This window comes from Erithacus rubecula (assembly GCF_903797595.1).
Source record: "Erithacus rubecula genome assembly, chromosome: 20".
Lineage (NCBI taxonomy): Eukaryota > Metazoa > Chordata > Aves > Passeriformes > Muscicapidae > Erithacus > Erithacus rubecula.
The window spans coordinates 3,880,181-3,908,166 of record NC_136672.1 but is presented as its reverse complement, the minus strand read 5'-3'; the positions used below and the strand labels follow the sequence as shown (position 1 = coordinate 3,908,166).

The window sequence follows — 27,986 nt, the reverse complement described above, 5'->3', positions numbered from 1 at the left end:
CTCTCCCTTTGCCACCCCCACCTCTCTGGAGCTCCCAAACATCTGGAAGTCATTCCCTGCACCATTCCCATGAAGGGACCTCCGACCCCTTGAGCTCCTCCTCTGGGCTAAACAAAAGCTGTCCTCACTGCTGAGATGGGGAATTTTGCCAGCTTTCCCCTGTCCCCATCCATTCCTCGATGTGTCACCAGGACAGCATCTGCCTGGGGAGCCCTGGAGCATCCTCTGTCCCCTCTCCCTCCATGGACACACTCAGATTCCTGCATCTGCCTGGGGAGCCCTGGAGCATCCTCTGTCCCCTCTCCCTCCATGGACACACTCAGATTCCTGCATCTGCATGGGGAGCCCTGGAGCATCCTCTGTCCCCTCTCCCTCCATGGACACACTCAGATTCCTGCATCTGCCTGGGGAGCCCTGGAGCATCCTCTGTCCCCTCTTCTTCACATGCTCAGACACCAGCAATGAGAAAAACTGCAAAAACCTCCCAAATTCCTGGACAAGAAAAGTCACAATATGGGGAAAAACTGCTCTTGGCAGTGTTTGCAGTTACTACAACTCCACACTGATTTTCCCTGCTCCCTCCCTGGGAGCTTTTGTTCTGGGTCTTGCTCTGGTTACAACAGTGAGAACACCCTGACTTTGCTGCTTCTCACCCTGGAATCATTTGAGAGCTGTGGGGGTGAGGGGATTTGGGCTCACAAAGAACCACAGAGCTGCTGTGCAGCTCAAAAAATGGAAGGGTATGGATAGGGATGGGTTTGCACTGGGGAACACCTCACAACTCAAGGGATGCCACGTGAGATGAGACAATTCACTGCAGCAAAACCCAGGAGCTAGCAGAAAAGCAGAGTTAAAATGCACACAGGCCTGTCCTGTGCTCTGGAGCCCCACAGGAACACAGCTGGGTGCTGTCCTGCTGGGTTGGTTTTCATCCAGTCCCACAGAATCCCAGAGGGGCTGAGGCTGGAAAGGAGCTCTGGAGGTCACTTGCTCCAGCCCCAGCTAAGCAGGGTCACTTAGAGCTGGTCACCCAGGAGTGTGTCCAGGTGGCTTCTGAGCTCAACTGCTTGGGGAGGAAAAATATAATAAACACATCAGAGATTAAACCAGCAGAGGAGACAGTGTGACACCAGGGAAAAATGTGGTTTTCAGGATGGCCAATCTTCCAAGGGCATCCCAAGGCCATCCCAAGGCCAGCCCTGCAGTCATGAAGGGTTTTGAGGACCTGCCTGTGGAGCCAAAGCCACACTTGAGTGAAAGACAAGCTCCTGCCTCCTAGAACTAGGGGCAACCCACTTCTCCATCAAAACACCAGGAAGAACAGTGGGAACAGCTTCCCCAGGGCAGCAGAGGGATGGGATCCCCCTGTCCCACTCTGGCTCCAGCCCAAAGGTGCTCAGCAGAACCAGCTCCAACATTCTGCAGGGTACCTGGGCAGGAATCCTGAGTGGGATGAGCCAAGGGGGTCAGGGATTACCCTTCCCCCTAAACAGACATTTCTGGGCTGGACTCCCCCATGACCCTCAGCCCTGCAGGGTCCATGCACCAATGATTACACCATGGCTGGGGACACACATTTCCAAACAAGCCTCCTTCTATTTGCATTCGAAACATTTATTTTGGGAAATACATATTAAACACTATTATTTATACAAAAATGGACTAAATTTTCATAATGCTTATAACCCCCAAAAGGCCATTTTAATAGATCTGGATGAAGGGTTTTTTATTGTATTATTTTCTTTTTTTTTTTTCCTTAAAAAAAGAAAAATCAGATTACAAAGGAGAAAGCGGCGTGTCTTGCTTGAGATACCAACTAGAGAAAAAAAAAAGTTTAAGATGGCATTTGCAGAAGTGCCTCACACAAGAGATTTTTCTCCCCTTTCAGTCTTTTTTTAACACTTGAAATATATATTTTTTTCAGTTAATATATTTTTTGTTGATGTTTTTGCTAAAATATAGCAAGTCAGCAAGTAGAGAGTTGCTGTTCCCCAACAGCTCTGTGGGGCTGATGTGGGGGGGAGTATAAGTGAAGGGGAGGGGGATTCTCACAATGCACCCCCCTGCCCACACCCCTTGGGCTGCTGGGGGGATGTGTGGGGAGCCCCTGAAAACCTGGGCATCCCCAGGAAGGGGAGAGCAATCCCTGCTCCTGTCACCTGTGCTGAGCCAGGCTCTGTCCCCCCTGGGCTCTGCAGGTGCCTTCCAGTGCTAGAGGATGGGACATGCTGCCACTTCAGTGTGTGCCCCCAAAACAGGGTGATTTGCAGAAGTTTTTTTCCCTTAGAGAGGATTGGGAGACTGGTGGACACCAGAAAGGCAAAAGGAGCTGGGAGAGGGGCAGGAGTGCAGAGCTCTGCCCCAAAACCCCCTGCTCCTGTGTCACAGTGCTACCTAATGCTTGCAGGGTCTGATTTACTGGGGACACACAGAAAGAGGAGGGTCTGGGGGCAGAGCAGGGGAAGCAGCACCCACACACCCCCCAGAGCTGCAGGGCTGGGTCAGCACATGCACAGAACCCTGCACAAGGACCAGCAAAACAGGAGCATCTTCCCTGGACACACAGCACACAGGGGACCAGGAAATGAATTAACAGACACCCAAGAGCCTCCTCTGATGTAGGGAAAAGCCCAAGAATCACAAGGGTCAGACAGCACAACCCTCTGCCTCCCACCACTGCTTTGCAGAGACAGCTCCATGCTCAGCCCCTCAGGACAAACACACTGCAGCCTTCAGCAGACAGACCCACCCAACTGAGTGACAAATAAATACACAAGTGTCCCCGGGACATCAGCCACAGGGCCCAAGGGAGAGGGAACCAGAGTCCCCAGAGAGGCTCACAGCCTCCTGCAGGCTGCAAACAGCCAAGGCAGACCCTCCCTCCCCTCTCCCACACCATTGCAAGGTCACAGTCTGAAAAGGCACTTCTCCCAAAGCAGGTGGCTCTGCCTGGCCGGGGGTTGGTGACAGGCGAGGTGACACCTAAACACTCCCAGTTTATTGCATGTAGACAGGGTGCAGGGGCTGGGCTGGGGGCTGGGCTAGGGGCTGGCAGGTCCCAGAGGTGCAGAGGGCTGGCAGGAGGCTGCAGGACACAAGGATGGCAGTGCCTTGCTCTCTTCATCCCGCTGTACCTGCAGAACCTCACCTCCAGCGGACGGAGAGGAGCCCCTGTATGGAGGGGCTGGGAGGGCTCCCAGGGCACCCCAGCCCTGCTGCCCCCAGATCTGCTCCCCTGGGCTCAGCTGTGGGGCCAGAGCTGGGGGCAAGTGAGAGCCCGACCTCCACAGAGGGACAGGGACGCAGCTCTGGGGGCTGAGCACAAACTCACGGCACAAAGGGGGGAGAGCGGCCACCCCGCCCCACAACTGGTTATTTGGTCAGTTAACATGGCAGGGCTGGGGAACCAGGGCAGGAGGGACAGTGGCAGAGGGGTGATATAAAAATAAAGGGGGAAGGGAGAAAGAGCGAGCTGAGCGCGCGAGGTGCTGCGGCGAGGGACGGTCACATCTCGTTGGCCACCAGCTCCCTGTCGGCCACGCCGTTGGACAGGGAGCTCTGGCCCTCGTTCAGCCTCTTCACCCTGTATGCTTCAAAGTGGATGTTGCTGGTAATATCCTTGATGTTCTGCATGTGTGTCCTGCAGGGAAGGGAGATGCAGCAGTCACGCCTTGCTGGGCCAGCCCCAACCCTCTGCACAGCCCCGGTGCCAGTGTCCCCTCCTGCCCTGCTGGTTAATGCCCCTTAGGGCACAGCAGGGAAGGAAAGGCAGTCATGGGCAGCATTACTGGGCGGCAGGAGCCTTCACTGGTGCTTGGGGACACAGGGACTATGGCTGCAGAACTCCCACTCAGGGAGATCCTGACCCTGCCAGTCCTAGGGTGAGGTTTAGTAGCCCCACACAACTCTGCCAGCAGCAGATCACATGCACAGAGCTCACTTTGCAGCCAAACTGAGGAGGAGCCCGAGGCCCCTTTTTAGCAAACCCAAGGGGCTCAGCCTCCCTGTCCCCCACAGCAGGGACACTTCTTTCAAGAGGTGCCACCCAGACCCCAAAATGCCACCCCAGTGGAGGGTGATGTGCTTGAACTGGGGGTGACACTGGCACTGGTGAGGGACCACTAAGGCCAGAAGCTGCTTGCAGGTGAGCTGGAGCCACCCTGCCAGCAATCCTGGAGTGTGTCCTGACCCTCCACTACTCCTCTCCCCCCTGAACTCAGCACTGCAGCTGAGAAAAGCCCCAAAGTCCCCAGTCCCTTGCAGAGGGGCTGCAGAGTGGCAGCAGGCTGGGAGGGGAGGCAGGATGGAGGGTGAAGGGGTGGGGCAGCAGAGCAAAGCAGCAGCTGCTCTGAGCCCTGCTGGGCTGTCCCCTCTCCCTGGAGGGCAGCAGGTGACCCAAGGCTCTGGGACAGGCACTCACCTGATGAGGAGGTCCCGCAGGTAGGCAAACTCACAGTGTGTCGTGTTCTCCACTGCAAGAGAGCCAGAAACCCACAGTGAGCACCCACAGCCACCCCCCGGGGCAAGCAGGACCTGGGGGCTGCCCCAGAGTGTGCAGATGGGCACTGGCACCCCAGGGTGCTAGTGCAGGACTCAGGAGCCCTCTCTGCTGGAGACCCCTGCCCCAGCTCAGCCCTGGTGAGCTCTGGCTGGGCATCCACAGCCCCTCCCCAGTGTCCCACCACCAAGGCAGCTCCCAGCAGCACCCCCAGCACAATGCTGGGACCCCCAGAACCCCAAACAAGACAGGGCAAGGGCCATGGTGAGCTCTGCAGTGTCTCCACAGAGGTTTCATCTGTAGCTTGGCATCAGCATCCTGCAGCATCCCAGGCAAGCTGCTGAGGGCTGCCAGGACATGAACTCCTGCTGCCAAAGGCTACTGCTGGCAGGAGGAGGAGTGCTTGCAACAGGGAAAAATCAAGGGGTGCTGCTCCACCACAGCCTATTTTACAGCTGCTATTTTACCCCTGGCTTTACTCAATTTAGAGGAAAAAGTATTTTTTTTTTTTTCCCCAAACAATCCTGTATATAGAATAGCAGAATCCTTTATGTTGAAGACCTCTAAGATCATTGAGTCCAATCATTAAACATTATGCAGGAAAGGCAAAACAAAAGCAACACTGCTGTGCCAAAGCTGCCTGTGGCCATGGCTGGGTCCTGGGGGTCTCCCTGTGCTGAAGGCAGATGGCACAAGTAGAATGTGAGGGTTTAATGAATCCCATTGAAGTCAGAATGTTCAGGGACACAGCACGAGAGGGCAGCAGAGCTTCAAAATACACTGATTTTCCTGGCAGCTTTGTTAAACCATCCATCAACACAGGATTCCTATTAAAAAGGCTCATAAATGAGAGGAACCTGTGAAGTGAAGGGGTGGAAGATGAGAGGGGTGGCACTGGAAATGAGCCAGCTGGCTGCCAGAAACCATGAACAGGGAAATGTGTAGATGTGCTGCAGCCAGGAGCTTTCATCCAGCATTTAAACCATGATTATCAAATGGGGGAGAAAAAAGGGAGATGCTGATGGGAAATGGAAGAGGGAGGAGATCCCACAAGGACACCAAGCAAAGGCAAGGTGGAGGGTACAGATGCCAGGGAAAGGGTCTAACAGGGGTTTGAGACAGGGGGATGTCACTGGTGTGCCCTCAAATCCTGCCATCAGGCAATTACTGTGCAAGGAGCACAAGCCAGGCCAGGAGACCCCCAGAAATGTCCCCTCCAAGACTCAGCAGACCCCCAGCAATGTCCCCTCCAGCATTCAGCAGCCCCCCAAGGCACACAAAGGCCCAGGAACCCAGCACAGGAGCATTGGTCAAGGTGTTTCCAGTGCTCAAACACCAGGAAAATTATCTTCTTTTGGAGGGGCAGGGAAGCACCACATCCACCTCAACTCCTACTGCTGATTTTGGACTTTACTGCCTTCTGCCAGGCAGGGAGATGGGCTCAGGTGGGGAAAAAAGGATGAGGTACCTTCAATGGTGCCCCACTTGGTCTTCCTCCCAAGGATTCTTCTTCCATTCACCTGGTACTCCTGGTCACTGCCCACCACTGCAAATGGGATCATTTCCTGTGGAAAGAGGAAAACAAGGTTAAGAACTGGTCAGGAACCCAAACCAGTGAGCAAAGTCCTACACTGAGCTGTTTCCAGGAGGGTCTCATGGGATGAGCTGGTTTGCCCCTGATGCTCCTGAGCACTTCTGACTGCCAGGGCCCAGGACTGGGTACCAGCACCTCTTGCAATGTGCCCAGCCTAAAACCAGCCCCAAACCAGCCCAAACCCAGCCTAGTCCAGTCCTTCACTGGCAGGCACCAGGTACAGCTGGAGCAAAGGTATCCCAAATCTTCCCTGGGAATTGCTCCCAGCATCTGGCAACCTGTGACCAACTCATTTCCTGACCTAAGCTGTTGTCTTTGAACTTCAGAGTCCCTAAAAAACATTTTTCTTCCTCAAATTAGCCAAATCCACTTTACAGTGCCAAAAACCTGCTGGCTGATTCCTGTAGCACAGAAGTGCCAGCTGCAGGCAGACTAGAGGTAAAATTCCACCCCAGTGCTGGAAGGCTGCTGCCCTAGCCAGGGATGGGCAGGAATCTCTGTTCCCTGAGCCTGGGGCATGGCAAGGGGCCATGGACCCACCTGGCAGGGTTGGAGATGGGGAAGGAGCCTTTCTCAGCCTGCTCTGAGCTCTGGCAAGATCCCTGCTGCTGGGCAGACCCATGGGCAGGGCACAGCAGCTTGGGGAAGAGAGCAGAGGTCTTTTGGGATCCCCCAGGACACCCCCAGCCCCTGCACTGACCCGGAATTTCTCATTCACCAGGCGATCCTCAGAGTCCTCATCAAACTCCTTCTGGGGGTACACATCGATGCCATTGGCAAGGAGATCAGCCATTATCTAGGAGAGAAGAGCAGAGGGACAGTGAGGGAAAGGTGAGGGACAGGTGAGGGACAGGCAGGCTCAGGAGTTGCACTCCCACCACAGCAGCTGCTGTCAAAAGGGTCTGAGTGATGACACCAGCCACGGCAACATCTCCTCCCTCTCCTTCCTTAGCACTGCCCACCTGGGGACAGACACCTGTGCTCTGTCCCCCACACACCCACCCAGAGCTTGCTCTGGAACCTCTGGTGCCAAGACACAGCTCAGGCAGAGAGTGAGATGGAGTTACATGAGCTGGATGTTGTTTAGAGATTGGAAAAGACAACAAGATAACCCAAGCAAAGCAGAGCACAGCTGCCAGGCTTGTAACACAAAGGTGAAAAGCTGCTCCCTGGTGTTTGTTTACACTCCTTGGAAAAGGAACTTGATCTGAGGGGACAAGGACACAGCTTGGAAGGGCAGGCTCTAAGGACTTTGCCTCTGTGCAAGGCCAAGAGATGCTGACATCTGATTCCTGGGTGGAGGTTCAGCTCATAGGGAGATTGAAGGATCAGCCTTCTCCTACAAGGCTACAAACCCCAGCCCAGACTGGCAGCAGCTCCCACCACTTCCCATGGCAATAACTCCACCTCAGTCCTACATGCAGGCTGGCAAAGGAGGGATCCAGCCCAGGGGATGCCCCAGCCAGCCTCCCACCCCCCACACACTGAGTTCAGGGGAACAGCCCAACAAAGCCAACTCCAGGGAGCACATTCCACTGACTCAGCACAGCACTGGCACCAACCTGCAGCCAGGCTGGAGCTTCACAACCCCTGCCCACCCATCCAAACCCAAAACCCATCACCTCTCTGAACCAGCTACAGCCCAGATGCAGACAGAGCTCTGCCTTGGGGAGCACACACAGGCAGACTGGAATGAGTGGACAAGGTCCCAGCCTGTGCCCACCTGGCCTGATTTCCTGCCCTCTCATCTGCTGGGAGCAAACACACCATGTGGCTACGTGCTCTCCCTCCATCTGAAAGGATTTGGGAGGTCTGGTTATAATCAGGAAGCAATCAGAGATAGAGTGAGCTCATCCTGTGCTAAGCAGTGCAGAGCAGCAGAGTCAGGCACTGTCCCCATGGTACCAGCAGCCAAAGGTGCCCAGGTGACACTTGAGGTCCCAGACTGAGTTTGTAGTGCCAGAGGCAGCCAGTCACCTGCAGACACAGGGATGTGTGCACTGGTAACCTCTGAAAGGAGCCAGCAGCCTGCAGAAGCCACCACAGGGAGCAGATGTGGCACCATGAACTCACCCCTCTGTGCCCCCTCAGCAGCTCCTTTGAGGTCTGTGCAAACAGCCTGACAAGCCAAGCCAGCCCAGCCTGGACCACTCCCAGCTCCATTCCCAGCCAGCCTCTAGCTAAGGAAATCACTTGGACAGTTTGGACTCAGCCCCCAAAACCAGACTGGGCATTTCAGTGCCTGCTGCTGTCATTCAGAAGTGGGAAGGAGAAGCTCCCACAGTGGTGTGGGAAGGAGCAGCTCAGCCTCTCGTGCAAGGGGGCATGGAACCACCCCTGGCTAAGCTGTCATCCTGTCCCTAACCAAAGGAGTGGCCTTTAAAGCTGCCCTTTTGGCAGGACTCTCTTTCCCTTTACTTCTCCCAGACTCATGGATCAAGGAGTTTGTGGTTTTTACCTCTGCAGGGAATGCTGAGGCCATCACGCCTGCAGTCACATCCATCGCCCACACAAACGGATTTACAGCCCCTTACCAACCCCAAATGGGCCACCTGGTTCAGACAGCCCCTCCTCAGCTCCCAACCACAGCAATTCCATGCCTTGCTTCCCTCTCAAATCTCACCCAGCTGAGCTCAGCAAACACACACGTTTCTGACTGGTTCCTGTGCCAGTGCACGATGCTGCACAGGGAGGGTTCTCCAGCCCCCACGTGCACCAACCTCCCAAAATAACAGAAACCAGCCTGAAAATAACAACAACAACAACAAAGGAGGCAGGAGAAGCAGGCCTGGAGATGCAGAACTCCAAACTTATCCCACACTGACAGAGATCCAAGAGAAACAGGAGAAGTGCTTGGAGAGCAGCGCTGCCTGCGGGATCGCCGGAGCTGCAGCCGGAGCAGCGCGCTGGGCTGGGGCCAGGAGCTGTGCACAGCCTGCCAGCACAGCTGGGGGCAGCAGGGATGGGGGCCACAGCTGGGAGCCCCTCTAAGAGTCGGTCTGAAGTCTCTCTAGACCTGAGTTCTGGCCTGGCTGAGGTGGATGCTTGCCCAGGGCTGTTTGTAGCTGTGCCTGGTGCTGCCATGGCACGCTGCTCTCAGCAGGGTAATGCCCTGCTCCAGCACCTGTTCCTTGGAGTGATGATCTCCACATACAACAGTCCATAATCTCCCCACCTTTTGGCCAGAGGCCACTTGCTTTGGAAAAGGATTATAAAAAGTGACTTTCCTAAAGAGACTCCAAGATCGCTTTCACCCCAATAGATTGAAGACACGTCTGTCACTGGATGACTCAAGGACAGCATCCCTTCTGTTGGTAGCTATATCCCATCCTTCTTCTCTCTCTCTCTCCTTTCACTTTGTTCCTTTAGCTCTCTTTCACTTTCTCTCTCTCTTTTACCTCTCTCTCTCTCTCTATCGCAAAACTGAATCGTTAACCCGCAATAAACTGCATTGCTGCCGAACAAAACCTGAGTCTCTGCCTTTTACCTTGTGCACCCTGGGGTGGAACCAACCATCAGAGCTTTAGGTTGGGTTGAGGGGATGGTGGCCCCCAGGAGGAGCAGCCCTTACCCTCTGTTTGAAGCAGTCCCTCTCCTCCAGCGTTAGCGTGTCGGCCTTGGCGATCACGGGCACGATGTTCACCACCTTGCTCAGGCGCTTCATGAACTCGATGTCCAACGGCCGCAGCCTGGAAAACACAGGGAAAAGGCCACTGGCACCCCCCGGCTGCTGCAGTGCCCTGCTGGTGGGAAGGATGAATCAGGAAAACTTCATAGATATGATTGCAAAAGAGTTTGAGAATATGGAAACCATGAGATAGAAGTGAAAGCCATCTTTGGGATATCAAGCCTTAGTTACTAAATAACTAGTAGACAATAGGATGGCCAGGAAAGTAATCCCCTCTTGATAGAACAATGCCTTCTGCTGGAGAGCAGCTCCAAAGGCCAGAGAAGACCCTGCTAGCTTGGCAGAAGAGGTCCAAAGAGTAGTTTTTAGGGTTTAAAGTATAAAACATTATGGTAATGTAATGATTCTTATAGGCTGTATGTAAATGCTATAGGATTTGTATCTTGTATTAGATTGGTTAGTAGAAATTAGAATATTCAACATAGAAGATTTATTGTACTGTAAACAGGAAAATTGCTCTCTTACTTTGCTCTCTTACTTCCTTCCCTCTCTTACCTCTCAGAGCTCTCACTACCCCCACTCTCTCTCTGCCCTGCTCTGAGCTGTGGCTGGCAGCTCCTGGCATGGCCCTTTTTACCCAGCCCTATGCAATAAACCACAAGTCTCAAGACCTGGCTTATAGAGATCTCTCTGCCTGTCACACCATCCTCACCACCACTGCACAGTCTCCTACACCCTGGAAGGGAGGGGCAGAGGGAATCACTTCCTTTCAGATAGGACAAGTAAAGACGTTTCCTTAAAAGCTCAGCAGGCAGAGAGGGTTTGAAAACACTTTAAACATTTCCCCTTCAAAGCTGCAGCTATCCTATCCCCTGTGAAGCCTCACAAAGCCCCTGAAGTGGCACAGGGCTTTCATCTCTGCAGGGCCACAGAGGACTGCAGGAACTAGCCCAGAGCTATTGGTGTCCTTGGTGGAGCTGGGATGAGAGCAGGGTGATGCTGGCTGCAGGGTCAGCTTACTGCCAGGGACAAATCAAACCATGTCAGAGCTCCATCCAAGCTGTCCCAAACCATCCAGGGACAGCACAACAAGGAAATGGCCACAGGGACAGTCCTGCACCAGCACAAGCTGGGAGTGCCTCTCACATTCATCAGCTGGGATTAAAAAAAGCTCTGGAAACTCTCCAGGGGTTCACAGAGCACAGAAGAGAAGCTGCTTGGTCCAGAGGGCAAGAATGTCAGAAAATCTCTACAACAGAAGTCTCAGCAGAAGGAAGCTGCAGGGATTGCATTACCCAGTGACCAGTGCCTGGGGAAATCCCTCCCTGCTGACTGCATGGACACAGCTCCACTTCCACTCTGCTCCACATCCAAGGCCTGCAGACAGCAATGAAGGCACCTGGCCATGATCCCCCCCTGCTCCTTGGTCCTCCCTGGAGGTGTTTTAACTGCTAGGGGTCCCAAACCACGAGAAAACCTTCCTTGGGACACCTCCAGCTGCTGCAGGTCCTCTCAGTTCAGGCTCTGAAGTGATGGGGACATGCACCACAGTTGAGCAGGTGTTGCCTTGAAAAGGGAACCTGGAGATCCCAGGTCCAGGATCACCTTTGGGGCAGGAGCCTGTTTGAAATGAGCCCTCACAGAAGGGCCAAGAGAGCCCCCACTGCCAACACACTCCAGCCAAACCCCACCATGGGCTCCCTGAGCCCTACAAAGGGCTGAGACCCCTGCAGACCCAGGCACAGGAGTGCAGAGGGGAAGGGCCTGATCATGCACTGTCCCCATCCCAGAGGGACACCTCTGCCTGCCTCCAGCACTGAGGCAAGGACACTCACCCCAGACAGAGCCCTGAGCTCCAGCTGATCTGAGAACAGCAGCTCCAGGCTGCCCCAGGCCCAGCTGAGCCCTGCCCTGGCCATCCCCTCTGCCAGGATGGAGCTGGACTGTGCCAGGTGGATCTTGTCCCCACACACCAACACCCACAGCCCTGAGCACATCATTAGCACATGGACAAACGAGCTCCTAACACAAACACAGGGTCACAGATCACCCTGGGCCCCAGGAAAGAGAGATTTTGGCTATTAAAGGGAAAAAGGAATAGAAAAAAACACAAGGAACCCCCCATGGACACATCTAAGCTGACTTGCTGCTGGCAAACATTGTTTGGAGCTCTGCATAATGTATTTCCCAGACCTCCAAGGAAGTAATGCAGTAATGCTCTTTTCCCAGCAGAATTCTTTCCCCTCCTCTCTCTTTGCTATTTTCCAAACAATTTTTCTCCTCTAAAAGCTTCTTCCCCACTGAGCCTGTGTTCCTGCCTCTTTCATCAGCTTTTCCTTTAAAGATCAGGATGCATACAGAGTGAATGCAGATGAATCCACAACCAGGCAGACATCTGAGTTTCAGCTCAATCTACATGTTAAAAGCTCAGTTCTGATCCTTCAGATCCCTCACACATCCAGAGGATGCCACAGAGCCTGCCCACACCCCTGCTGAGTGCAGCAGCATCCCCCAGGCACAGTGACCACAGTGACCTGCCCATCTGCACCCAGGCACCTCTGACACAACTTTCTGCACCCATGGGCTCCTGCAAGTGCCTCATCTACCACCCTGAGACAACCAAGGGACTCCCCAGAACAGCAAACTCTATGTTTTTAGAGTTTTCTGCAAGTTTCTAGATATTCTATCAACTCCTGCTAGGTAGGCAGCTCCCCCAAAACCTTAATTATGGAAAAGAAACTGAAGCTTTTCACTGAGAACAATACCTGCCTGTAGCTATACATCACATTCATGTGAAGCCACCAAAGGAAAACACATGGATTAAGGTGGTGACAAGTGCTGTTTGCTCCAAGCACATCACAGAAATGAAGGGAAGGCTCAAGAAAATAACTGATCTATTTTCTTCCCCTTCCCCAAATGGTCCCTGATACTATTAACTCACAACACACACATTTTGGGCTTTGCTGGGAGGGTGGAGGAGCTCAAAGGGGAGTGATGGGCTGGAGCAGGAGGTGCAGTGTGGGCTCCAGCTGCTGCTGGTTGTTCCCTCACCCCCTCCTGCCCTGGCCTTGGGGGAGGCTGTGCAGCTGGGCACACCTCATGGTGCCCAGGACAAACATTATTTCTGCCACTGTGCACAGACAGGATCTCAGGCTCGTTCCTGCTGGTTCCCCTGAAACTCTCTTACAAGAATCAAAATCCACAGTGAGCTGGGAAGTTATTTCCTTTTGGTTGTGCCCCAGATCAAACTAACAGCAGGAATTTGAGCTCTGTGTTAAGCAAACAGCAGTGAGGACCCAGCAGCTGCCCAGCCCCATCACCTGCTCCAGGGAGCTGGTGGGCACCTGAGAGGGGCAGCCAGAGGGGAAAGGGATTGGGTGGCAGCTCCTGAGCCACCAGCCCTGGCAGAGGCAGGAGAGGTGATGATGGGGCCAGGCAGAGTTCCAGAGCCATTCCTGAGCTGAACAGAGCCTTGCAGGGTCAGAGCAGGGATATTTATTGGGTGGCAGAGCCAATCTTGTGCAGCTGCAGCTGGAAGCCCCTGCCAGCAGCATCCTCAGCCTCCACAGGCTGTGTGTAAACTGGATGGGCTGCAAAGCCTGTCCTGAACTCCCCTGTGGACTCCCTCATGCAGCAGAACTTCTCTGCTGATTAACCCTGGAGCTGCCTGGATGGGAGGGCCAGACTGAAACAGAGCCAAGCAATCCTCTGCTCCAGCCTCTGAATCTCTGCATCAACTTTGCTTTTTTTTTTTTATCCCTCACTCCTTTTTGTTTAGGAAAAAGCAAGCTCTCACTCAGTGCCCTGCAGCATCCACAGGAGCCCAGGAGAGCAGCACAAGCTCCTGGGCTGTGAGTGGAGCACGTGGATGGTGCCTTGGGGGTGTGCTGGGGTTCTCTGGAGCTGGGTGACAGTGTCCCCAGTGCAGGTCCCTGCAGCTCTGCCAGCCACTGCCATCCTCCTGAGAAGTCACAGGCAGCACAGCAAGGAGCTCCCTGCCCTTCCCCTCCCCTGCTGCAAGGGACCTGCTGCCTCAGCCAGGGCACAAACCTGCACCAGCTGTGTGTGACAGCCCCAGGACAAAGCTCCCACACAGGATCCTCTGCTACAGCATTGTCACAGCAGCCCCACCCTGCAGGAGAGGTGGCCACACCACCCTTGGTGTCTTTGGACACAGCTGGGAAAGCCTGTCCATGATGATGAAAAATACAACTTGGACTTCACAAGAGAGCAGAGAGGAACCCCAACACCTGCTCGAGCTCTCAGAGAAGCAAAATTTCCCATTAATCTCCCCCTCCCAATTGAATTTCTCATTAACCTCCCCCTCTCAGGTGGCAGGAGGGGAAGGGTGAGCAGTGACAGAGGGGACAGTCCCAGCCAGGCTATCAGTGTGGGATCAGCACAAGGCTCAGCAACAACAGCCCCCAACTGCCAGACTGGCTCGGATATTGGAAACACATGTTCACTGGAGAGAAGGAAAAAAAGCAGCTGAAAATCCACACAATTGCTGCTGGCCAGAGGGTGAGAGAAACCAGAGCATGGGGGAGAGGCTCCACTGGGGGACACAGCAACAGGGCTCCTTCCACATCCTTGCCAGGCACCAACAGGGCTCAAAATCCCTGCCAGGCACCAACAGGGCTCCCTCCACATCCCTGCCAGGCACCAACAGGATCCACATCCCTGCACTGCCAGGCACCCAACACTCCCAGCCCTCCAAGCATCAGATGTGTTTTGTAAGGGTTAAACAGCCAGAGGGGTGAGGAAAAGCTGGAGCACAGCTAATGCTGCAGGTCAGACTTGCCGAGGCAGGAGCTGCAGATCTGGGCTGAGATTAGTGGGACCAACTTGTTAGACTGGCCTAAAAATGTCATTTCCCTTTGAAACCTCCTCTGTTTTATTGTTTTCAACCATAAATGTTTCGTCAGCCCCTCTGCTCCTGATCAGTTACACAAGAGGGGCATAACTGGCCCATGCAGTCATTTTAGTCCAGTGAAGGATGCATTTTTGGTCTACCCACTGACAGAAGCAAAACAAAGCCTTTTCTATTGGAATAAACCTCCACATGGGGAAGTGGAAAAGGCTGACATGAATGCAGTGCTAGAGGCTTAAGTTTACTTTTGAAAACAGACCCAAAAACATCCCCAGTGCAGACAGAGCCAGAAGTGGAAGGAATTGACACAAATCAAAAGGAAACTTAGGTCTCATTTTGTGTTGTGATACTTTAAGTCACATTTTTCAAGACATTTTAAGTGCCCCAGATTTTCAGGGTGGGCTGTGTGCCTAAGAGGGGAAAAAAAAAAACAGAAGAGAAGAAAAAAAAAAAAATAGAGCAAGATCTGGGCCTTTTGATGTTGTCAGTTGAGAAGTGCCAGAGCCAGGAGAACTCTGGGCTGAATAAACAGCATCCCACTTGCAGACTAGTCAAACAACCTACAAAATACCCTTATGGGGTGAGGGTGTTCACTGCCTTGGAAGCACATGGAAAACTGGCTTCTCCCCTTACAATGTCAGGGGCAAAGAAAAAAAAATAACGTCCTGCTTGCAAAATAAGCCTCTCCATCCAATCTGAGACCTGTGTAAATCCTTGGTCAAGTAAGCCAGGTGACCACAGCAAAGGCTGGAGCTCAGAGAGGATTTCATGGCCCTTCAGACCCACATTTCTCTGGGGTACAGCAACTCTGCTGATGATCAGAAGGGCCCTGATGGCTGAGCTGCTGGGACACAGAGGGGAGGCAGGGGCAGGGGCAGGGGTACGTACGAGTGGCCCGTGGCAGGGATGAAATAAATACAGCAGTGCACGCGCGTGTCGGGGATCCGCTTCTTGCGGTTAATGTTGATCTCCTCCTGCAGGTACTTCTCGTACTGGTCATTGATGAACTTCATGATGGGCTGCCAGCTGCAGAGAGAGGGGAGCACAGGCTGGTGTGAGGGACCTGGAGCACCCTGAGCCTCCCATGTGCATGAGCAGAGCCCGGGATGCTCAGCATCTCCTAAGTCACAAACCTCAGGTGTTCACTCCGTGCACTGCTGCAGGAGGGGATTTACTGCCTGGTTTAGACAAACAAGTGCCTAACAAATGCTCCCTTCTCTCCCCCTGGACCTGGCTGTGGAGCAGCACAGTATTGGGACCATGCCCTGGCTCCTTGCATGGCACAGGAGGATGAGCAGAATCAAAGCCCAGCCCAGCCTAGCTGGTGGTGGGGACAAGGTCCCTGCCATGGGCCAGCCCTGCCCAGCCCAGGGGCCATTCTGCAGAGCCAGACACTGTGCCAGGGATCCTGGGCAGAGCTCAGCTCCAGAGCCACATGAGCAGGGCCTGGGCACTGGCCCTGCTGGCACACAGCTGCTCCCAGCCACAAACAAAGGTTGTCTCATGCCTGGAACAGCAGGGTGTTTGTGGCTCTCACAGGGAGCATGGCACTGCTCTGCCACCACAACAACCTCCTTCCTGCTGCCCACGGAGCAGGGGGCACAGCTCAGGGCACGGGGTCAGGGTGTGCTGGGCTCTCCTGCCCCACCCCAGCCCCAGGGCACAGGGGCAGCTCACCAGTTCTCATTGTTGATGTGGTCCCCAAAGCCCGGCGTGTCGATGACCGTCAGCTTCATGCGAACCCCCTTCTCCTCAATCTCTGAAAGAGAGCAAAGCTGCCGTGTCAGGGCAGTGTGGATGGCTGCTCTGCCAAGCCCAGCCTCCCAAAATCAGCTGCAGGGCTGGAGCCTGCTCCCAGGGTGAAATGCACCTTCACAGCTCCTCAGAGACACAAAGGGATCCAGCCCCACATCCATCCTGAAATGCCTCCCCCATGGCCACCCTTCCAACACAACTCAATGCTGATGAATAAATACAAAACAGATGTTTTCTCAGCCCTGCAAGCATCTCTGGATGCTAAAAGCCCATTCAGAGATAAGAGTGGAGGTTTATGGAGATCCACAACTCTGTGAGCCCCCAGAGACACAAGGCAGAGCAGAATCTAAAGCCAAAGCAGCAGGTGGGACCTGTAGAGCCTCACCATGAGTGATGGATTTGATTTCAATGGTCTTGGGGATCCTCTCCTCAGCAGCTGGCTGTACAGATTTCCGGCTGATCTTGGATTTGAAGAGGGTGTTGATTAACGTGGATTTCCCCAAGCCACTCTGACCTGGAAGAGAGCAGGATAACCCAGAGTCAGCACTCCCTGCTCTGCCAGGGGATGGGGCTGCTGACAGACCCAGCCTGCACTGGATCTGCCAGAAGGAGGGAGGGAGGGAGGGAGGGATGGATGGATGGATGGATGGATGGATGGATGGATGGATGGATGGATGGATGGATGGATGGATGGATGGATGGATGGATGGATGGATGGATGGATGGATGGATGGATGGATGGACGGACGAGGAGCAGCTGCTCCCCTGCAGCCCCCCTGAGCCAAAGAGCTCCAGCCCAGCCCAGCCAGGAGGAGGCTGCAGGTAGCAAAGACCCTCCCTGGCTCCAAAGCAGCAAATCAAGAGCTGGTTTCCTGCATCCAGGCAAAATCCCAGCAAGCCTGAGGCCAGGCAAGGGATGTTTGAAGGGCTGTGATGTTCAGCAGGGCACAGGGACCAGGAAACCCTAGGAAAAAACCTCTCAACTGTGCATTCACTCTCCTGCACTCTGCTCTGTCCAGTTCCACAGGGAAGGCTTTGGAGCAGCTTGGCAAGCCTTTATCTGGACAGGACTAACAGCAGCAACAATCCTACAAACCTCAGCCCTGCTGCATCTGCTGCTGCTTCCCTGACAGATGTGCTGCTGCACTCAGCCCAGCTGGCTGCACAGACACAGGTCCATGCCAGGAGCTCCTCTGAATCCCACAAACAACAGCCCAAGAACACATGAGATTCCACAACTTTAGAAAAACAGCTTTTAGAAAAGCATTTTCATGCTTCATGTCCCAGAGCTGATGCTGATATGTGAGGAAAGGACACCAGCAGCTCCTGACTCTCCAGGAACAGCTGTCCTGTGAACTTGGAGAACAATTTTTCCAGAGCAAAGAGAACAGGATTAACTCCTCAAAACCCAGGGAATAGATGTTCTGGGCCCCTGCAAACACTGCAGAGACCCTGCACACACCATGGGGACCCAGTGGCCCTGTTCTGCCAAGACATGTTACAGCTATGATGGCACTGCCACCAGCATGTCCCTTGTCTCACAGAGTGTCCCTCAGCAGAATCAGCAAGGGTTTCACCCACATCCATCAGGGTCCTGGCCCATCCAGCCTGCCAAAGCCAGCTGCAGGGTCAACCAGCACTGGATATCACCTCCTGGCATCAGGAAAACTCTCTCTGACAGCCACTGTCACTGCTGGGCAGTAAGAAACACATGGACCAGCCTGGGGGAAGTGCTCCCAGTCCTCTGCTGCCTAAAAACAAAGGGTCAAGCACTAACAGGCCAGGAGCTGGGCATGCAGAGCCAAAACAGCTCTCACTGCACCACTGCTCACCATTAAATGGAACACCTGGGGACAGGGGAAGGTGTGTGACACACTGGGGACAGCTGAAATCAGGGTGACACAGTGTCAGAGCTCCAGGCAGTGGGTCTCTGCATTCATGTCTGTCCAAGCTGCTGGAGCTGCGCTGCCTGGAAAGGGACCAGAGGTGAGAGTCACCAGCAGCCAGGATGTGATGTCCCATGGGCACCACAGCCACAGGCTGACCATGGTGAGGTGCAGCTGGGGACCCCAAGGCTGTGACAGGCAGCTGACACAGGGCAGAGCCCCCTTGCAACAGCCCACTGGGTTTGCAGCCCACTGCCTTTCCCACAAGTGAAATCCAGTGGGGAAAACACAGCTGAGCCTGGCTATCTCTGCTCTCCTTCCAGCTGCTTTGCACAGAAAATGGAATGTAAAAGATGTGCTTTGGGGTTGGATATTTAAAAGTTCAGACATTTCTCTTCATCTCTGTAACTTTAGAGGACTAGGGACTAAGCTGACCATAGCCTCTCAGTTCTGATTTGGATTGTGAAACCCTTTTGAATGGGGACTTTGCTACAGTGGGGAAAGGTTCACAAAACCCCATCACAGGGACACAGTGAGGAGTGACCCCCAAATTTTATTAACATGGCAGTGATACTCAGCTCCCACCTCCCCTGCAGGACAAGTCACCTCCCCCCTCCCTGCCCTTCTCTCATGCCTATAAGACAGAACTTGGAACAATTTCAGCTCAAGGATTCTCAGTTTAGGCTGGATGGAGCTAAACCCATTCCTGGGGAGGCACAGCAGGGTGAGGTGAGGGCTGGCTGCTTCCCCTTCCCCGAGGTTCTGCTCCTCCTGCATCTTCTGGGAGGGCCAGAGCTGGGCTTGTTTACAATGCCCTGAATTCCCAGCCTGTAAACAGCCAGCCCAGTGCCTGCCAAGGGCAGAACAATGTTTTCCAGGCGCGCCGCAGCACGAGCCTGCATACCACACACAGCGCTGCCAGGGCTCTCAGCATCCCTCCTGCCTGCACAGCCCACTGCTGAGGCACAGCCTGCTCCTGCAGGGATGGCAGCCTGTCCTGCAGGGAAATGGGAGCCTTCTCCTGTGGCTGGCATGTGTGTTGTGTGTTGGGTTGATGTATCCAGCAATGTGTATTCTGTCCCCATCTGCTGCAGCCAGGTGGGGCAGTGACCCTGATCTCCTGGCACATATTATCTGCTAATGGGCCATCTTTAAACCAGCTGGGGCAATCATCTTTATCTTTCCCATGACCCAGCCTTCATCCAGGAGGTATCACCTGTTAATGGGCCATTGTTAAAAACTGGGTGTGGCAGCAATTCTTGTCTCTGTGGGAATTCCCTCCTGTTATTGGGCTATTGTTTAAAACTGGGTGTGGCAGTGACCCTGATCTCCTGGCACATATTATCTGCTAATGGGCCATCTTTACACCAGCTAGAGCAATCATCTTTATTTTTCTCACTGCCCATCCTCCCTCCAGGAGATATCTCCTGTTCATGACCATTGAGTCCCAGTGCATGACTGATAAAATTACATCATCCCACTGGGAGATGCTCCAGCCAGGGGAGGAGCCAAGCCTTTCCTACCCAGATAAAAACTGAGATTTTGGACACCAAGGGACCTTCTTTCCACTGGATTCCAGAGGAAAGCCAGACCTTTCCACATCATCCCTGGACCTTCAGAGGAAACTGCACCTTCTCCAGGAGCACTGCTCTAGCTGAACCACATCTGCCACTGCAGGAGGATGCAGCCACTATTGAATGGGACTGCTGCCAACACCCTGACTGACTGACTGTGTTAGCTTGGATTCTGACTCTGGCAGTGTATTTGGATTGTTCTTTGTAATACTGCATTTCTATTTTAATTTCCATAGTAAAGAACTGTTATTCCTAATTCCTATATCTTTGCCTGAGAGCCCCTTAATTTCAAATTATAATTTTGAGGAGGGTGTTTTATATTCTCCATTTAAAAGAGAAGCTTTATTGGCAGACACCTGTGCTTCAAACCAGAACAACACAGCAGGGACAACTCACCCACGACCATGATGTTGAACTCGAATCCCTGCTTCATGGCTTTCCTCCTCAGCTGCTCCAGGATGGCGTCGATGCCCACGTAGCCGAAATCGGCCGCCTTGTCCGGCCGCGCCGGCGCCGCCTGCTTGGGGCCGGCATCGCGCGCGGCGTCCGTCATGCCGGCAGCGGGGCTGGGCACGGCCTCTGCACCTGCAGGGACACACGGCCTGTCAGGGATGGGCACTCAGGGGCAGGCTGGGGGGGAGGAGGAGTGTGCTATCTCCACTATAAATACATTAAATGAGGGATTTTGTCTATTTGCTGCGTTCGCTGGATCCCCGCCCGCTCCACCAAAGCTGCCACAGCAAAGGGATGCTGCTGTGGGGGTGTGAGCACAGCAGGTCCCACAGAGCAGCACCAGCACCCAGCAAGCTCACATCAGGGAGTGACAAAGGTTTTTAGCCCCACAGCCCCGTGCCCAGGTGTGGATGATACAACTGGCCCTGAAAAAGGCCCGTGGGGTCTCACCCCCTGAGACAATGAAACTTTCAATGAGAAATGTTCCCCCCCCTTACTGAAACCCGTTATCATTTAGGATTTCTATTGGTCTTTAACTTTACTAGATGATTGGTCTACTTTACTAGGTGATTGGTCTTTTGTCACCTAGAATCTTAAAGTAATTGGATAGTTCTCAACTTGTAATTTTACTGGTTAGAATCTCAATCCCCCTTAACCCTATAAAAACCCCTTGCTGTGCTATGTATCTGGATTTTGCTGGAACCCTTGGAAGAAATAAAGCCACCTTCAGAACGTCTACAGCAACTCCCAAAATCTCATTCCTAGCTAGCTGAGAAGCTGAATTCTGCCTCAGGAGGAGAAGCTATCTGGACCCTATAGCAGCCCAAAGCTAGAACCACCCCAGCCCAGGCAGCTACACCTGGGCACTGCTGTTAAAGGCTGGCAGAGCTGCAAATCCCAGTCCCCCAGAGCACTGGAATTAGAGCACTGTGCACACTGGTGTGAACAGCTCAGCCCTGCTCTGGGGGGCTGGATGGCTTTGCAGGCACAGGGAGCCCTTGGCATCCACTGCCACGTGCCCTCCTCGAGCTCCAGCTGACTCACATCAGACACTGCCAGCCCTGGCTTGTGGAAAACCCAACACATTTGCATCAAGTTGTGCCAGACAACACCCACACAGCCACAGAGCTTCTGTGATCTCACTCATTCTGTCAATATCTGCTCAGAAACCCAAACTTCAGCTTCCCTCAGAGACAGGGTGCCTGTCTCCCCTGCTCCAGCCTAAGTTCTTCAGAAGAAGCAAATGTAAAACTACTGCCTCAGTCAATAGCTTTTTTAAGAAAAAACAGGGAATTATCTACTCCCCCAAGCACCAGGCAGGAGCATTGGAAGAACAAAGTGCCCCAAGTGCCCCAGGGTGATGTGGCCTTATCCCCTGCCAGCCCCAGCTGCTCCACATCACCCACAGCAGATACAGCAAATACCCCAAAGGCAGAGCAGGCACAAGATGAGCCCAGTCCCCTGCAAGCTCCTGGAGGCATCAACCACATGCAGCACACTCCTCTGACCCAGCACAGAGAGAGAGGTTTTAGGAAAACACACTTCTAAGAGCCCTCCCCACCCCAGGGTGCTGCTGCTCTGTGCCTGGGTCCCTGCAGCCACCAGCCTGAGCAAGCATTTTGTTGTTGCTCAGTGTTTTGCAATGATTATTTATTGTTTTTTAATCATTTATTATTATTAATAAAAACATTATTATTTGTAAAGTCCTCACCCCTCCAGACAGCAACACAGCTCTCAGCTCATCTCAGCCCAGTTATTCCTGGCCTTTGATGATGTGCTGTTTGCTTTTCTCTCCCTCCCTCTCTCTGCAGGAGTGTGGCTGGGCCAAAGCAGCTCCTCCAAACACAAGCCCATCACCCCTTTTCCTCTGGCCATCTCACACTGAACTCTGCTGAGGTCTGTGAGGTGGAACCACGCTCTTCCTCTGAGCACAGCACACTTCCACGTGCTTAATACAGACCAAGCAAAAGGAAAAAAATTAAAAAAGAAAAAAAAAAAACCCCTAGATCTAATCCCAAAGACTGTTGGGTCACTTTGAACACTTTTTTCCAACCCTCAGTCCCAGGCTGTGCAGCTGAGCATTACTCACAGAACTGCCAGAGAACAAAAACCCTGTCCTTGAGAGACATGGGAGCATCCCACTGCTCCTGGGAACCCTGCACAGCTGGAACTGCACTGCCATGGGAGCAGAAACCCTGCACAGCTGGAACTGCACTGCCATGGGGAACATCCTATTCCTCCTGGGAACCCTGCACAGCTGGAACTGCACTGCCATGGGAGCAGAAATCCTGCACAGCTGGAACTGCACTGCCATGGGGAACATCCTATTCCTCCTGGGAACCTTGCACAGCTGGAACTGCACTGCCATGGGAGCAGAAACCCTGCACAGCTGGAACTGCACTGCCATGGGGAACATCCTATTCTTCCTGGGAACCCTGCACAGCTGGAACTGCACTGCCACACTGCCCCTCACAAAGCCAACCAGCCTGGCATGCCCAAGGCCCTCCCACAAATCCCAAATTAGCCTCCAAAGTGGTCCAAAATGGCAAGGCCAAAAGTAGAAAAAAAAATCCCCGCATAACATTAAAAATAACCCCAACAAAACAGCAAGTAAATCATGTGGAAAATATGCTGCCCCTGTTATGCAATGGGTTTAACTCCTCCACTTGTGTGCACAGGACAGCCCCAAGGATTGGACAGCAAACTGGAATGCTGGGGAAGGTAAGGTGCAGAGAAATTAAGAAATTACATAGAGCAGAAAGCCACCAGGAGCATCTCCAGCACCTCGAGGAGCAGCTGGCAGCGTTCAGGGGGATGTGCAGATAAACTGTGCCCAGCCCAGGGAGCAGACACTCCCCACCAAACTGCCCTCAGGGGGGTGAGCAGGGCTCAGGGCTCACACCAAAGCCACAGGAAGAGCCCTGTCAGGGCAGCCCATGAGCTCCAGCTGCTCTCAGGAACTCGTGATTCCTGACTGAGGAAAAATACAATAAAATAGTGTGTATAGCAAATAAGTATATTTGGTATATAAAATAAGGATATTGCAGCTAGGACTGTCTGCAGGACAGCAGGGATACAAAGACACCAATTCCCCAGCAGCACCAGCAAACTCCCAAGGGAAATGCCACAACTCTAACGTGCAATTTATTTTTTTTTTCAGCTTCCCAGCACTGAGATAGTCTTTTCTTAGCAAAAACTCCAGTGGCATACTTGGCTCCAAGGGGTTTGTGCCAGCCAAAGCACAGGACCACTTGGTGGCACACAGGGATGCTGTGCTGGGTGGCAGGGATCACTCCCAGGAGTCACTTGTCTAAAAAAAAAAGATCTTAGAAATAAATTGGAGCAGAGCAGTGGATGCCTGGGATGCATCATGGCACATCCTGGATTTGTCTGACCTGCTGTGCTCCCTGAGGGGACAATGTCACACCTGTGGTGCTGCCAGAGTCACTGAGCTGACTCCCCTGGAGCACTGCAAGGAGGGATGGGTTAATAATAAACACCCCATTAGTGTCTGAAATCCCTGACTGCCACTGAGGCCCTGCAAGAGCAGAGCCAGACCTCACATGATTCCCCATTGTCACCTTAACCCACTGTCCCTCACACAAGGGGGGCAGAGCCCAAAGCCTGCAGCCCCCTCCCACCAAAGTGTTCCTGGACAGACACCAACAATGGGAACAAGTGCCTGTGCCATGTTTAGACTCCCCTGGCAGGGGAAGGCAGAGCAGAGGGCACAGGAGATGTGGGGATGGGCAGGGCAGTGCTGCACAGAGCCACAGCTCCAGCTGGGCACAGCTGGCTCAGCTCAGCTGCTGCAGAGCTGGTCCTGCCAAAGGCTGGGGCTGCTGCTCTGGGATTGATGCAGGGCAGACACCAGCAAAAGCCAACATCTGCAGCAGCAGATGAAAGGCACCCCGTGGGGAGGGAAGCCCCTGGGAGCCCCCCAGGGACCCTCCTGCTCCTTCAGCCAGCTGGATGCTGTGTGCTGTGGGATGGGCTTGGCCAGGGGCAGGGGCAGAGCTGCTGGAGCTGCTGTGCTGGTGCCACGAGGCTGCCACAGCTCAGGGCATTGCAGGCAGGGCAAGCAAGGACAGCCATGGGCTCCCCAAAACCCACAGCCAGGCTGGTGATCCTCCCTGAGCATCTGGGACAGGGATCTGCAGGGGACTGGGGCTTCACCAAGACTAAAGTACCCTCAAAGGCTGGGCTGGGAATGTCTCACCCACCCCAGGCCCTGGCTAGACCCAGGAGCTCTGTGCTCTGCTGGTGACCTGGGCACTGGCCTGGTGCTCAGCAGCTGCACAGAGAGCCCAGGGCTGCACCTCTGCCATGGGCACCTGCCAGCAGATCCAAACCACTGCACACTCCATCAGTGGCAAAATGGCAATGCTTAGGGGGTAAATCCAAGAAACAGCCTTTGGATGCCCAGAACACCAAGCACGGCCACATTTTGATGATGCTGTAACCCGTTCTGCAGAGCTGTGAGCACCCACAAGAGCAGGACACTGTGGATAACCCCTTCCCTCCACACAGTAGATGCTGCAAATACCATGGGCTTCCAGATTTGTGGGGTGGGTTTGTGCAAACACAGAGAGCAGGCTCAGAGCAGTGGTGTGAAAGCACAGCCCAGGCAGCTGAGCGTCCACAGATGTTTTCACAGGAGAAGTGTGAACCATCAAACCTTTTGAGTTCTGGGAGCAGTTCTTGGAGAATTGTGCCAGCAGGGTGCCACAGAGGCACTGCAGCTCCAAGGAGAGAATCCCCAGCTCCTGGCTGAGAACAGCTGGCTGTGGAGCTCCAGTGTGGCACACTGAGCCAGTGACCACAGGCCATGGAAACACATCCAACCTGGGCAGGAGGTGGCAGAGACACAGCTCTCCCTCTGAGGGGACAGAAGGAGTCTCAGCAGAGCCAGGAGTGGATGCACTCCTAGCACAGCCCAGGCACTGTTGGTTTGCCAGCTCCTGGTGCTGACTGCAGCAGGTCCCTGCTCCAGTGTGGGCTCCAGGGAATGAGGCACAGCTCACTGTAAAGCTCAGCCTGGCACATGGAGCAGTGCCACAGACCCTGCAGCACCAAACTGTAACTAAGGGTGCTCCTATCACTGAGCTGCAATCACCAGCACCTGGCTGGCACTGCCAGGCCTGAGCTAGAGTCTGTCCCTTGCATCTCTGAGCATTGGGCTACAGTTTCAGGCTGGCCAGCAGCCCAGACTCACCTACCAACCAGTTATGTTTCCTTCTCAGCTTGCACTTCCACCTGGGTGCCAACAAACACAGCCCAGAAACAGCAGAGTGTGCTTAACTCCACTTCATTAGACCAAGAGCTGTCAGAGAGGTGGCCAGCTGCCTCCTGAGCACACAAGATGCTCTAGGCTTGAAGCCTTTTACTCCTGTGGGGAATAACCTGCTTTCAGAGTTTAAAAAAGGAGGCAGTGATTCCTGCTGTGGTGTGAGCACCTCCACAGGTGACCAGTCTGGGCCACAAGCCACATGCAGGCTGAGCTGTGTCTGCAGCCACGTGCTCACCCATTTCCGTCCCCACTCTCTGTGCCTCCCCTCCCCTCCGGAAGCCCAGCAGTCCCTCTGCAGCTCAACCCTCCTGGCTCTTCTGGTCACAAGAGATGCCTGTGTCAGGGCTGCCCATCACTGCTCCCCTTCCCCTCTCAAACCCTCTGGCTGCTGCAGGCTCTGCTCACCAGCCTTTCTGGGTTGGGATGCAGGAGCCCATGGGGTCAAGCTGTGGTGCCATATCTACAAGCTCAGACTGTTGCCTGTGGCTCCCCGATGTGAAGCTGGGCATCAAGCTGAGCACAGGCTGATCACCAGGCTGGGTACCAAGCTGACCACCACACTGACCACAAGGCTGAGCACAGGCTGGGCACCAAGCTGACCACCATACTGATCACCAGGCTGAGCACCACCCAGCCCCAGTCAGACACGTGTAGCCCTGGCAGCACAACCCACAGTCTGACATTCTCATTCCTCCAACCACGTGAGAGAGCAGCTCTAAACCACTCACAAAAGACTGCAGAGAGTTGTTAGGATGTTTTCCTCCAGTGGAAAAGGAGGAGATGATCATGGACAACTCCAAGTGTCAGCCTGGGCATGCAGAGATCTCTGCCATGCGGCCCCAGTGATCACTCTCTGCAGGGAGCTTCATCCCCTGGAGCTGGAGCAGGGCTGACCCCAGAGCAGCCCTGGGGGCTCTGAGGATGGGATCCACTCCCACCCTGCCCACCCAACCTGGGCAATGCACTCAGCACAGGAGGAACACGGGGACCCTCCCCAGCCCCCAGCTCCCAGCCAAGGGAGAGCACCCTTCACTCTGCCACCACTGCTCTGCAGAGCTCAGTGCTGTGAAAACAAAGAGCCAGGCAGCGCTCCCCAAACTCAGCCTGTCCAGACAACGCTGCAGAAGGACCGGGCCGGGCCCAGCCCCGGGAAGGGGCGCTGGGCACGGCTGAGTGAGCCCACCCCCCCGAGCCACACTCCGGGACTGACGCCCCCATCCCACCAGGCACTGACTGCAGAAAAAGGAGCAAGCCAGAGGGATTCACATCCCCGCGGCTGAAGTTCAGCTTTTTTCTTTTTCCCCCTATTTTTTTCCTCCCCTTTTAACATCGTTTCACTCGGTTCTGTCCTTTGAAGAGTAGGGTGGTATGGATTTTTTATTCCATTTCTTTGTTTGTTTCTGTTTTCTTTCTTTACCAAAGGCAGCTGCGCCCCAGACGCTCAGCAAGTCCTTTAGTGGGGCAGCAGCCGGGGCAGGGCAGGGGACCGGGGGACCCTCGGGGGCAGGGGGTGACCCCCAGGCAGGGCAGGGGACAGGGGTAGGGGACAGGGGGGACCGATGGGGACAAGGGGTCCCCCCCAGGGCAGGGTTATCTACGCTCGCCGCTGGTGCCGGACAATGCCGGCAGCACGGCAGGCGGTGCCGAGCAGCCCCCGCAGCCCTGCTCTGCCCTCCCTGGGACCCCCAGCTCTTTCAGCCCCTTCCCCACCATATTTCACCCCCAAAAAGCGCCCCCCCCCCAGCATCGCAGCCCCCCGCCCGCTGCCCCCGGGCACCGCAGACTCACCCGCGGCCGCTCCGGCACCGCCGCTCCCGCCTCCGCCCGCGCTGTCCTGCGCCTCCTCCCCCTCGCCCTTCCTCCTCCTCCTCCTCCTCCCCCACCACCCTGCCTCCTCCCCCTGCAGCCCGGCCCGGGGGGATGGAGCCTCTTCCCGGGAAGTTGCTTCGCCCCCGGGCGGTTTCCATCCCCCGGCCCAGGGGGGCCCGCAAAGGGTGAGAGGAAGAGTTTGGGGGCACGGCCCAGAGTTTGGGGGCACGGCCCAGCCCGGCTCCACGCTGGAGGTGCGGGAAACTTCCACGGGAAAGAGAGAGGCTGGGGAGAACGGGGCAGCCCCATCCCATGAGGAGCCCAGTTCACCCAGTGCTCCAGGACTGGCGCCAGGGTCTAATCCACATCCCTGTCCCTGAGCACAGAGTCCAATCCACATCCCTGTCCCTGAGCACAGGGTCCCATCCACATCCCTGTCCCTGAGCACAGGGTCCCATCCACATCCCTGTCCCTGAGCACAGGGTCCCATCTACATCCCTGTCCCTGAGCACAGGGAAGCCTTTTCCTTCCCAGCATCCCGAAATTCTCCAGCAGAGCCCCAGGGCAGCTGTGGGTGGGTGTGAGCGCTGGGAGCTGGGCTCACTTTGCTCTGCAGCTGGTTGGAGATG

The 27,986-nt window shown here is 54.6% G+C and overlaps 1 protein-coding gene across 14 annotated transcripts in view; it reads right to left on the bottom strand.

Annotated features, from left to right (window-relative positions):
- Positions 1 to 1,762: 1,762 nt before the first annotated feature.
- The window catches only part of SEPTIN9 (septin 9), a 130,901-nt gene continuing 104,677 nt past the window's right edge, over positions 1,763 to 27,986 (bottom strand). For 13 of the 14 annotated variants that reach the window (XM_079323430.1, XM_079323434.1, XM_079323429.1 and 10 more), the window contains 9 exons: positions 20,202 to 20,390; positions 16,731 to 16,859; positions 16,268 to 16,349; positions 15,479 to 15,616; positions 9,664 to 9,781; positions 6,793 to 6,888; positions 5,967 to 6,063; positions 4,421 to 4,472; positions 1,763 to 3,640 (listed from right to left, as the gene is read on the bottom strand). In XM_079323430.1, the coding sequence (XP_079179556.1) occupies positions 3,505 to 3,640; positions 4,421 to 4,472; positions 5,967 to 6,063; positions 6,793 to 6,888; positions 9,664 to 9,781; positions 15,479 to 15,616; positions 16,268 to 16,349; positions 16,731 to 16,859; positions 20,202 to 20,390 (1,037 nt within the window). In that variant the 3' untranslated portion in view covers positions 1,763 to 3,504. Of the gene's footprint in view, positions 3,641 to 4,420; positions 4,473 to 5,966; positions 6,064 to 6,792; positions 6,889 to 9,663; positions 9,782 to 15,478; positions 15,617 to 16,267; positions 16,350 to 16,730; positions 16,860 to 20,201; positions 20,391 to 27,336; positions 27,401 to 27,986 lie in introns of those variants that run through there. The other variant, XM_079323422.1, reaches the window with a different exon arrangement.